The 12547-nt window shown below is 39.6% G+C and overlaps 1 protein-coding gene across 2 annotated transcripts; it reads left to right on the top strand.

Annotated features, from left to right (window-relative positions):
* The first annotated feature begins 5636 nt into the window (after positions 1-5636).
* lrrc3 (leucine rich repeat containing 3) lies at positions 5637-12329 on the top strand. Of its 2 annotated transcripts, none has more exons than XM_074694175.1 (2): positions 5637-6033; positions 7392-12329. In XM_074694175.1, the coding sequence occupies exon 2, from the start codon at positions 7739-7741 to the stop codon at positions 8537-8539; it is 801 nt and encodes a 266-aa protein (XP_074550276.1). In that variant the 5' UTR covers positions 5637-6033; positions 7392-7738; the 3' UTR covers positions 8540-12329. The 2 variants fall into 2 exon arrangements, with proteins under 2 accessions (XP_074550276.1, XP_074550275.1); XM_074694174.1 differs by lacking the exon at positions 5637-6033 and adding an exon at positions 6639-6812.
* The last annotated feature ends 218 nt before the right edge of the window (positions 12330-12547 follow it).

Raw genomic sequence — 12547 nt, 5'->3', positions numbered from 1 at the left:
CTCTGTCGCTGCAAGTGTGATGGATCGTTGCAAACTTAAGGCTCCACTCACATGAATCTCGAGTCCCCCTCCGAAAGAGATGAATTCCCTTTATGAAAGGAAATAATAAATAATCGGTTGGACAGTAAGCAGGGAAAACAGGGTTATGGTGAGTGGTTAGCAGACATGAGTAATTTCTTTCGTTTTTTTGTCCTGAAGCATTTAGAGATTTATTAATGGACATGTGGACGGTATGATGAGGGGAAAGGCCTCCTGCTGACAACAGGTCATGTGTTCTTGGCCTGCTGAATAAATTCATCCATGCCAAAACACACACTAAATTACACACTGTGTTTTGTCTCTGGTTTCAGTAACAAGTGGTCATACATCATGAGGCCTTTTCACCTTGCTTTTGGTAGAGTTGGATGAATGTGTTTTTTGTTGGGAGATGTTATTAGCTTTCTAAGGGGCAATTACACCCAGGGACTGGTCATAATTGTCCCAAACTTTAATACAAATAGATGATGGTCATTAGAAACACATCAGCAGGGCGGTAATCATGGGACGAATGTGGAATAGTGCCATCTTCTACACAGTAGTCTCATTGAATCCAAAAGCATTCAGGACAAACATGCTTTTCAGAGGAGAAAATATAAATCCTGACAAAGAGGAAGCTCCACCGTGGCTTCATTTATAAGGATAAATTGATATGAGGGTAAACCAAGTGCTGTTGTTCATCGAGATGAATAGCGATCCAGGTTTCTCTGCCAAGTGACTTAAATTGATTGAGGAAGGTGAGCATAAGTTGCTGACTTGTAAAAAAAAAATCCCTGCTGCATCTTTCTGGCAAAAAATATGTGGTGTGTCTGCTGCCGCCATCACAGTTGTGCTCCAAATATATGACCTCTTTTTTATCTAACCGCTACACTTCTCTCTTTGTCTGTCTTAGAGAGCGTATGTTTCTGGCAGAATGAAGCTACCACCCTCATATGACCTTTTATCCACTCAGACAAAGCAGGGTTCGTGAATACGGGTCTTGTGAGAAAAATAATCAAGCTCAGCAGAAATATCTTGAGATAAGGTCTATCCTCCAGCTGATTAAGTTGTCACTGTATAATGCTATTGTATTCTACTCAAGTACATTTGGATGCATTAATTCTAATTTTGCATATTTATAGCAGCTGGAGTTGTCCTTTGTTTGGGCTGAGTGAAAGATGGTCCGGAGATGATTAGTGATTGTGTGGAAGGAGGAAGCAGACCAAAATAATGCTGTGTGCCAGTCAGAGCTGATCAACTCTAAATGTAAGTGATTCATCCAGTTTGGCTCTTTTCTCCACCCAGCATGATGACTCCCAGTTTAACTCGCCACTGTCTGTGGGTGTCGGAAGAGCTTCAAGTGGTTTCACAACATCACTTAAGGACACATTTACACTAAATATCTCTCATGTTTGATGCTCAAGAGAGGAATCACAGTTAGTAACCATTTTGGTAGACCCCAAGGATGTGGGTTGAGACAGTATTTTCTGATGGAAAGTCTCATCCTGCTCTCTTCTAACAGCCAAATATTTCCATGTCTGTGTGAATCTCTGCTAGAAATGTAGAAAATATGAATATAAAAGAAGGTTGTTCTGGCAGGGTGCTCATCTAACGCCTGCCAAACAAATGATATATACAGATTCAGTGATCTAGTTGCATTTGAGGATGATAAAGAAGCATTAGTCTGAGTTTTGTGTGTGTGTGTGTGTGTGTGTGTGTGTGTGTGTGTGTGTGTGTGTGTGTGTGTGTGTGTGTGTGTGTGTGTGTGTTTCATAACCAACAGGAAACTCCTCATTGGACTGAAGCAGTGCAGAACATGTGTAATCAAGACTTTTCTTCGTCCACTCCTGGTTGGTCACTCCTCTATCATGTGACCCCTTTCCAAAAGAAACATTAACATTGATGCCAAGCGGCAACCCTCGATGTAAAAATATGAAGCCTATGTGAAAGTGCCAAAAACTGCAATTCTTAAGGCTGGCTGCAGAAACACAGGAAGCCACATAAATACTGAGCCAAATAATCTGATTTTTTTCAGCAAAGACAAACCTGTTTACAGCCTGGTTCAAAACACAACTTAGGCCTGAAAAGCTCATATTTCTATCCATACAATTTACGAGGGGTAGATTAATTCATAACTTGTTATTTTCAAAGTTACTGTAATTAAACATTTTGCCTGTAAAAGAATATGGCTGGTTTGACCAACAAGTGGGCGCCCTATAGTTGTCTGCAGAGTGGCCTAAAAACTGCCTCATTACCTTGAGTCTTTATGGGCAAAGTCTTTATTTATGGACTCCATACCTGCATTACTTATAGAGACTACATTTTTAGTCTCTATGAAGGTAGTTATATACGTATCCAAAATGATAATACATGCTATTTTCTAATATACTTAATGATGCTGTGGTGTCAGTGTTATGACCCAAGTAAAGTGAGGATAATTCTTAAAAATAAACTGTCAGTGAGACATCACATGACTCTCTGGGAACTTCATTATCCAACAGAGAAATTCATTTTTCACACAGCATGACGTGCAGGGATTACCTCATCTGCACCGAGTAGATAGGTAAATTAAAGAATTAAAATACTCGCATCTTAACACTTGCATTCTCACTCCAAAAACACCAGTGTCACTACATCCTGCCAAAAATGGGAACAGGATAGAATCATTACTCAGTTGCAATATCAGCAGCTCTGTGCTCCTGCAGACAGACTCCTGTCTATCAGCAGCCAGTCAGTTCATTAATATGCCCTGCACATCGTCTGCAACCTCAGATAAATAGAAAAGACACAAAAAAGTAAAAGAGATGGTATCATCATCAGAGCTTTATATCTTGATTTGTATCTATGTCTTTCAATTGTTGTTTCATTTGCAGGTTTGTTTACATTTTGGCACTTCTTGCAAGATGAACTCTATGACACATCTTTAATGACTGGTGTGTTTGACAGCCTCCCAATAGTTTTTATAGTGCTGATAAAAAGGTGCAGTTTGTTTCACCTGCCTGAGCTAATAACATTTCCCAGGTGAAGACACTGAATCATGGACTCCAAATCTTGTCTGTTTATTTTTTAAAGAAGAGTAAATAAATTACAACCAGCATAGCTAAACTTGAAGTAAGGGAGTTATTTTTTATACTTAACAAGATGTGTCATGCATCCAGTGGTTACCTCTTTGTGAAGGTGTGAAAAATATCCCTTTAAATTCAAACACATTTTTTTCAAAAACACATTTTTTTCTCCAAATAATCCATCTGTGATGAATGCTTCAAATTATCAAGGGTCAGTGTGTCTAGACTATCAAAATGGCAAAGAGGATATTGTGACTCAAAGCTCACCCTCAACTATAATTAGGAGTCTTGTATTGAACCCTGAGATAAGTTCATTGATACCGCTGCAAATAAGCTTTTATACCATTCAGGGGAAACGCAGAGGGCTGAAAACACAACTCTGACCACTGACACTTTAACATTGTGTAATGTGTGAAAAAGCAATTGTTGCCTGACACATTAATCTCATCAACTTCAATGTTTGTTCAGAGCCAAGATTTTTTTTTGTGTGTCTCTTTATATTTCCTCCATAGTTCAATGGTCAGTTATCTTCTGGTTTTCATCCTTTAACACTTAAGATAGCTGTCTCTAAAGCTCCATGGTGCTCCTCCTGTCAAAAAGTCTGCACACACCCAGAGCTTCTTCTTCTTCTTCTTCTTCTTCTTCTTCTTCTTCTTCTTCTTCTTCTTCTTCTTCTTCTTCTTCTCCAAACCAGTGTCGTTGTGGACCACAAAACCCAAAACTGCCAATAAAACTTATAACAATTCTCTCTGGGTTTCCAACACAAGTGATTTACCACTCAGTAAATTGAGCGTGGTTTATCCATAATTCCCATGACTCTCTTTTTACTTAAGCATGACTGTGAGGGCATTAGGAGACAATTTCATGGCTAATTACTAATATAATGTAATTAAATGTACCCTCCAAAGACTGATGAAGTGTCTTAGTGAGTATATCACAGGACCCACAGCCCCACAGTAACTCTGAAGTCAAATTTATAACAGTGCAAAACACGACATCTAGTCCAGGTGATGAGCTATTCAGTGTACACAATTTATCACACCAGCTGGCTCCATGAACAAACTTTACTCCTCTGTAGCTCAAATGACACCTGGAAAATTGGAACCAGGTGACCTATATTTGGATCACAAAGGAAGAGCAAGCAAAATTAATCAATCAATTTCAACCTTTATTTGTAATGTCTTTCTTTTAACTGAGACCCCACACCAAGAGGAAATGGCGAGTCTTATCTTTTAACCCACCATTGACAAATGTTCTGTTAACAGACAGAAACCTCAAGCAGAACCAGACTCATGTCAGTCAGCTGTCCACCAATACTTTTGTGGCTCCGCTCTCACTTGTACGGGACACTGCCTTTCTTGTCAAAGCTGCCTAGTTCAGTCCCCTTCGCATCCTTCCTGTATTTATCATGGCCCTTGAGTCAGGTTATGACATAGCTTAAAATAAACTGTGAGGTTTGTATTCAATTCACTTTTCCCAAACAAACTTAATGACATTACATCTTGCCTCTACACTTCCAGATAGATTTTCTTTTATTAAATTCACATAAAACAACAAATCTAAATTCTCTACAGCATGTGGAGTCATGAACACAATCTGCCAAGGTTACAGGGATGTGACCCCATTTGCCACACTTGCAAATTATACTCGCTGTGCTATTGACACTGCACAAGACTTGAGTCAGTTTTATTACAGTTTCAAACAAGAAATAAGCTCATGCCTCTTTTATGCAAGGTTAAGATGTATTCTTTACAATATTCTCAACAGATTCTTGAGTTTTTCATCTTCTACAAACACAAAGTTGGAGAGAAATAAAAAAAAAAGACAGTGAAAAACAGCACCAGCCCTGTAATTAGGGACAGTGTGGATTAGTCATTGATGTGTAAGACTGAACCATGCTTAATTAAGTCACTGAAAGTCATGTGGTGCTAACTTACAGTAAAGTCAGGAAAGTACGAACGCTTAGTATGCCATATTTCACTTTGGAATTGACTTCCAATAAAGAGTAATTATCAGCAGTGCTGGACTCAAACTGGCATCTTGATCCACTGCTGTGCATGTACACTGCTGCTTGATTCACCGTCTGATGCAGCACTTGATGTGATTTAAGTAATCAATGTTCATCTGACATGGACAAGGCTATGAGGGGGTCTGTTTTGCATGAGAACCGATTTCCTATTTCTAAAATGGCATTTGGATTGCAACGAATAGGAAGTGATTAAAGTATTGAATTGGAATGATAGATCTATATCATTTTTATTGAATGCCTTTATCAGCCTTATTTTGTCAATACACTAACCCAGAGTTGGTCCAGGCACAAGATCTTTAACAGACAAAGCAGTTGTCATGTCGGTCTTGTTTTGCATCCAGGAACGATTTCCAGTCTAAATGTTCGCATTTAGTGGAATTGTTTAAGAGTGGAGCGGGCGCTCAGGGGAGATGGGAGGTACAGGCAGAGGAGGACAAACAGGCAGGCAGACAGACAGACAGAGTGTCAGGCGGGGGAACTGGAGAACGAGGAGGACTGCCAGCAGAGAAGCAGAACCATTCCACGCGCAGCCGGGACTCCTTCTGGCGCCTCACGCGCGCGGTGCGGAAAGAGAGAGTCGCGTGGTGAGTCGGACAGGTGCGGCTTCTAAATTTCTCACTGAGAGATCAACACGACTGACAGCATCAACAAGTGTGAGGACCGGACATGAATTCACCATACGCCAGGATTTATAACTTCCTCCTCTACTGCTTTTAAACTTTACATTTGTTTTTTGCTCCAACACAGAGGGGTAGCTTGATGTACTTTTTTGATGTACGAGTATTTTTTTTTTTGAAGATTTTCCGATGATATGGATGTTACGGGACCAAATTACAGCTGGTCTATCTCCGCGTTGGCGGAAAAGTCGCATCATGTAAAGGCACGAGACGGACTACAGAGTGTTCGCTGTTTCTTTTTTTCCAGGTAAGTTTGACAGATGCTATTGAATTCAGCAGAAGCCTTTCGTTACTCATGTGTAACCTATTTTTAAAAAAAAATCATTTTATCTTTTCTACCACGAGTTAATACGGTTTAAAACGCAATAAAACTGATTCACACTAAGATAAATACTTACCATGCAGGCTCAAAGCACATTTTCCACATTTTTCATTAACTTTATAACTTAATGTTTTATTTTAAAGCAAATGTTTTCTCATCAAAATTTTCCCCCAGAACTAGAGATAACCTTTGACTGAGTTTCCTAATTTTCAGCTCATTTTTTGGATCCAGCCACATTTTGCAGTAAAATATAGATTAACTCAACGTGTCATATTCTTGAATAGTGTTTTACATATCTGCAGGGGTGTGTGAACCACCCTGTGTGTGTGTGTGTGTGTGTGTGTGTGTGTGTGTGTGTGTGTGTGTGTGTGTGTGTGTGTGTGTGTGTGTGTGTGTGTGTGTGTGTAGTAGCCACATCTTGACCACACCTTATGCTGAGCTTAGACTGAGGTGAACATGAGTAGCTTATTTAACACTCCTATATAAAGGTCTGCATAGGTGTGTGTGTGTGTGTGTGTGTGTGTGTGTGTGTGTGTGTGTGTGTGTGTGTGTGTGTGTGTGTGTGTGTAACCCCCCCAAGCTACGTCATCCCTGTACTGAGACAGAAGTGAGAAATGAGAAGAAGAAGACACAGGGCTCCATGGGGAGGATGACCTCGAACACAGCAAGGGTCTCATTGTGCGTTCATCTGAGCCCAGCAGAGGGTGAGCAGTGCTAAAGTGTTGATCCTCCTGCAGGACATGGAGTAAATTTGAAGCCTGCAGCTATTCTTAACATGTGCCCCTGAATGACAGAGGGAGCAGTCCTTAAAGTGAGGAAGCTGTGCAGGGAGAATTTCCTCACTGCAGGAGTCAAAGATGAGGAGTTGTTTCCACTGTGGTGCATTTTTCTCAGTCTTTGCTGGATGAATGTAATCATATTTTATATTCACTTCATGCACTGGTATCAGAGTATAATTTCATGTAACGTTTGTAGTAAACAATGCAGAATAAAATTACGTTGTCCAAATTGAATGAGGGAATGCTGTCCTGCTGGTTTTATGAGATTTGCGAAAGTGCAATGGATTTTTCTCAGTAATCACATTATGCATTTGTAAACATTGTGGGAATCACATTTACTCAGCTCAGTTTTAGACGACAAAGGCAATTGCTGTTAGCTTAGTGAATGACTTATCTTAGTAGGGGTCGGAGGATGAATATGATGCATCTATTTCAATCTGCCATGAGGAGCTATTATTATGTTTTCTGCTAAAGAATAACACTTATTTCCTTTTTTTTTTTCAGAGCACGACATGCCATGTTGACTTCAGTGTTTCTTGCAGCACGCCTAACTCTCTAAGGCATTTACAGTTCTGAAAATAAACCTGGGATTACTGTTCCCTGCTGGAATATGCTCAGTGAGCTGCTCAGATTTTGGATGACCTCTTTTGAAGTCTTTTCCAAAAGATTATCTGAAACTTTTATAATAAACTGTGGGGATATGCTCAAGATAAGCCCATGTGTTGAATAAATGGATGATTTAGGAATTTTTAAAGCCAATGAAGCTGCAATCAACAGTATTTAATGCACAGGAACTAGAGAAACTATGATTTCTTTTGCCTGACAGGAATTCAAGGAGGCTGCTGCTGAATATGCAGAACTTTGCAGGTCATGAGAAGCCCAGAAAGTCCCCTCTTTGTCATCGCTTTGCCCTCCTTTGGGGGTTACTGTATGGATTATTCATGGAGAGTGCACTGGTGAAAGCTTGCCCCACAATGTGTCATTGTGTGGAGAAGGGCGGCATGACCGTGGTCCAATGTGTGTCTCGTAACCTGGAGAAGATCCCATCAGATCTTCCAAGAGATACAGTTGGTTTACTTTTGGCATCCAATCACATCACTCACATCCCGAGCCATGCCTTCAAAGACCTGCACTACCTTCAAGAACTGGACCTGTCCAACAATGACATTGAATCAGTTGACGTCGGAGCATTTCAAGGCGTTTCTGACAGTCTCCTTTTTGTGGATCTATCGAACAATAACATCCAAAGTGTCCCTAAAGAGGCATTTGCCCGTCTACGAGCAAAAATCAGCTTCTCAAACAACCCGTGGCACTGCGAGTGCACACTGCAGGAGGTCCTGAGGGAGCTACGACTAGACCCAGAGACTGTAAATGAGGTAATCTGCCACACGGCTGTGCAGGAGGAATATGCTGGAAAACCAGTAATCCAGGTGTTGGACTCAGGGATCAACTTCTGCAACTTTCACCACAAAACCACAGATGTAGCCATGTTTGTCACCATGTTTGGATGGTTTACAATGGTGATCGCGTATGTCATTTATTATGTCAGACACAATCAGGAAGATGCTCGGAGGCACCTGGAGTACCTCAAGTCACTGCCCAGCAGCTCTCAGATTAGCAAGGACTTTGACACCATCAGCACTGTTCTCTAGCAGGGCCAAGTTATTCATACAATGTTTGCAGCTGCATGTGTCCTTACGTGTCGCTCAGTAAAACATGACAAGAACCTGTTGTAAGACACAATCACTGAGAGGTTTTCTGATACTGTTTCTTTGTTTTCCATTTCCATCTGATGAGTTTTGAATACAGATCTGAAACTGCCTGAGACTTAAGAAATCACAGCCACGGCAAGGGATGTTGATTATTTGAGGGTGGATTAATTGATTAAGAGCTTACTGGAAAGGACATTTCAGGTTTTTAATTTCTCATTACATTGAACAAATGTGGTTTCATTATATTCAGCCATCAGGGAGGGGTTTTGAATTTAAAGCATTTTTCAATGTGAATCAGCTGGCTAAACAGAACCAAGTAAAAATCCCAACCAAACACCAAACAGGGGACCTTCAAACAAGTGGAGCTAACGTTAGCAGCAGCTATAAGATAAACCCGGACTGCAGAGACATATGTGCAACTAATAAGAGTTTCACTAACACTACATTTTTTTTGTTGCTGTAATCTCAAATCAGTTCTTCAAATCAGTTTGTTGCTTTGGAATAGTTGATGGCCCTCAAATGGCAACCATTATATGTCCACTGTGGCGGAGGTACACAGCTGATGAGTCAGATGTTGCATTTCATATGATATCCAAGACATGTCTTAACACTGTTGTTTAATACTGAGCCTTGTAGGTACTTAACTTGAGGTCTGAGGACCAAAAGGGTCATTTGGACAGTGGACGAAATTTGTTTTGTTTGAATATTTGCCTTTTTTTTTAAATTCTCACCCTGTGAATGTTTCTCCACATAGGGAGTGGGTGACATGACAGTGAAAATAAACAAAAACTCCCCTTAAAAATCACATTTCCATGATATGACAGATCAAGACTGAGGATAGATGTTCTCCCTCTAGTGTTGATCGTCAGTGCGGTTGAATTTAGACAGAGACGAATGGAGACAGCTTCTGTTACTATGTATTGATTGACTTGTTTCCCTTTGTTAAGTCACAATGCCAAGGTAACAGGAACTTTTACTAGATGCCGGAAAATATGCAACAAAACAAGTTGTTAACATTCAAGATAAAACAGAGGACAGATGGTGCTACACATGCTGCTCTCATGTGTTTGTGGTGTGTTTGGACAGAAGCTATAAGAGCCCTTCAGCACCCCCTGGCAAGGTCATGCAAGAAAAGGTGTTGTTAGCATGTGGGCATCATTGAGGCACTGAAGGCTTGAGGTGAAATGTTTTTTCACACATTTTGACTGATAGGGCAGCGTTCTGCTGAATGTGACAGTAAAGATGTATACAGGAAATGGCCTCCTAGTTCACTGCCTGGCAGGCTGGCAGTGTCAATTGTGTGCGCCCAGCTCCTAAAGGAGTTTGTGGTTTTTCAACATATTTTTTATCTATTTTTTATCGATGACTTCCTTTTTTTTCCCCAAAAAATATGTAAATAATGATAACAGACCAACATTAGTAAAACACAAGATGTGTTTTTACTCTTAAACTTAAACTTTGTTCTAGGTATCTTCTATTAAACTTGAAATTAATGAAAATGTAAGCACATCTATAACTCAAGGACTCTTGGTTCCAGTATTGGCCATTTATATAAATGATTATTGTGAAGGTTATTAGTCAGTTAACAAGCAGCTTTATGTAGCTTCAGTGATCTCTGAGGCTTCCAGCTGAATGAGGGCTCTGGTAATGGGCAAACCTCTGATCTGTTTTTCAGTGACACTCACATTGACTGCTATCACATTCAGATGTGTTGAGGACATTTGAAAGATTTTCTCTGACTGTTACCAATTTCAAAAACATTTTTTTTTGGCCTTGCTGTGTGGTTCTCAAACTTTGTGACAGTACAGTCCTTATTTAGTTGACAGGTGTTTTATGTCTCTGCTGCTTTGATCACCATCTTATCTTAAAATCATGATCATAATAGGCCTACCTTTGATCTACTTTAAACTGTCGGCCCTTTCATCCTCCTGGCAACGTAGCAATGAGTGACAGCAGATCTGAGTCAGAAGGGGTAAATTCACTTTATAGATAAGTGACCTGTCCACTGTTTTGTATTATTATTGGCATTTAAAGGTCTTGACCTCAACTTTAAGATGTTTCCATTTAAAAAAAAAACGTATGTCAGGGCCTATTCAAGTTAAAAGTAGTTCACTAGTTGAAAAAACAAACAAACAAAAAAACAAAAACTATACTTGTTCTTTTTAAGTGATCATTGCAACATTTTTATGATTGTGAGAGTAGATACAATGGAATTATCGCATGACGGGTGGAAATCCCATCATGGTAGTTTGTAGGTTGGTCCAGTCAGCACATCTTGCATGGTGGAAGTTTATCATGCAGCACACGTTTCAGGAAGCACGACTGCATTATCTATTGAGGTATGAATTGAAACTCCTTAATGCCTTTTTTCCTGGATAGTTTATGTCTTTATCAAGTTGACTTTTTGTTCCTCTGCCATGCAAACCAGGTGCTATAGGTGCAGCCAACCTTTTTATATTTTCCAGACTGGACCAGGTGGTTAGGTGGCATAACATGAACAGGCAGACAAATTGTTCAAATTGGTTGGAAAAACTGGTTGATATTAGGTTAAAAGTTGTACAAGAGGAAGTGAATCTGGGTCCTTTTTTGAAAGCCATGTGTCATGAGTCATTCTGTTACCTGGGCCCACAATAATTTTGTGTTTCAGGCACAAGAGATTTTAACTTTTGTCTTTGAAACTTGTGCAGAATGACATGAAAAAGGGAAACAGTTGTAAATGTTTGGCATATTCATAGGGTTCATGAACAAACATTAAACATCTGACATGAACAGCAAATGCCAAGTTAGTGTCTGTTTAAAGCAGGTGTTGGATGTATTTGAAAAAAAAACATGACTGCAAAAACCCTTTTTAAGGCACACATTTCATAACCTACTTTACACAAATAATTCAGCCCTTAATCTGCTCAACTATAATTTTGCAGAGTAAAAAAATCTTGAAGTTCAAATTCACTATAGGTTAAAAAGTCTGTTAAAAGATGAGATAAAGTATCAAACTCAAGGTGTTGGTGAATCACAGAAACAAACCACAGACTGCTGATTTTACTTGCCATAATAACTGTATTGTATTTGTAACAAAATGTTTGTTTGGTCAGAAACTCATTTATCTTCCAGTTCTGTGGAGTTAATTTGTTGGTCAGGATTTGATTGTGTCTAAGTGCCTCCTCTCTGAGACTCCTCTCAGCAAAACACAATGTGCTGAGTCAGACAACTGCATCACAAACCCTCCACCTGTCCAGTCTCTTCATAATCGAATTCAGATACAACTTTCTTATCTGTAGCCAGTTTTGTGTAGGACCGGGGACCTGAGTCACAAACGTGTGGTGAAGTTTAATCCTCCAGATGGTTACATTTTTCCAGAAGAATGAGCACCAAAAGGCAGAGAAGTTTTCAGATTGGTTTAACTCATTTTTTCTGTGTCTGATGACTTGTGGTATTGTTCTCCATACAGTTTTCACTGTGTATTTGTCCATACAGTTTAGATAACTCATGATGTGTTATTTTTTGAGGTAGCGACTTGTTTTTCAGTCTGAAATTTACCACATAGCCTGTTTATTGTAGGTTTAACTGTCACAGGATAGATGTTGTCTCTTTACAGTTTTGATCTGTCATAATATGTTTGTTCAAACCTGTGTGTAAACAACTTCTGAAGTCATGCCATCTGTGATGTTAATTTGTCAGTCTCTTTTCAAAGTCTTTGGACATCTTTATGAGCTGTAGTTGGTCTTTGAGCCATGTGTTTCTGTGATGGGAATTAAAGGGCTCAAATTGCTGTGTTTGTAAAGTTACTGTGTTTTTCATTTGTTTTCTGGATTTCTAGAGGAACTTTACCAGCATTTGAAAATAAAAAACCTTTTCCCAGCTCTGTAGTCCTCTATTTTTGTATTGTATTTTTTGTGGTCAATAAAGGGCCAATTACTTTCTAACTTAAGACAGTGATATGTTAGCTTT

Source organism: Halichoeres trimaculatus, unplaced genomic scaffold (assembly GCF_033239565.1).
Source record: "Halichoeres trimaculatus isolate MK-OKI-2021-1 unplaced genomic scaffold, fHalTri1.1 fHalTri1_scaffold_19, whole genome shotgun sequence".
In the NCBI taxonomy this organism is placed as follows: domain Eukaryota; kingdom Metazoa; phylum Chordata; class Actinopteri; order Labriformes; family Labridae; genus Halichoeres; species Halichoeres trimaculatus.
This window is presented reverse-complemented; position numbering and strand designations above follow the sequence as displayed.

What these genes read in the sequence shown, in the direction of transcription:
- lrrc3 (XM_074694175.1), top strand. Translation starts at nt 7,739, where the DNA reads ATGCAGAACTTTGCAGGTCATGAGAAGCCCAGAAAGTCCCCTCTTTGT.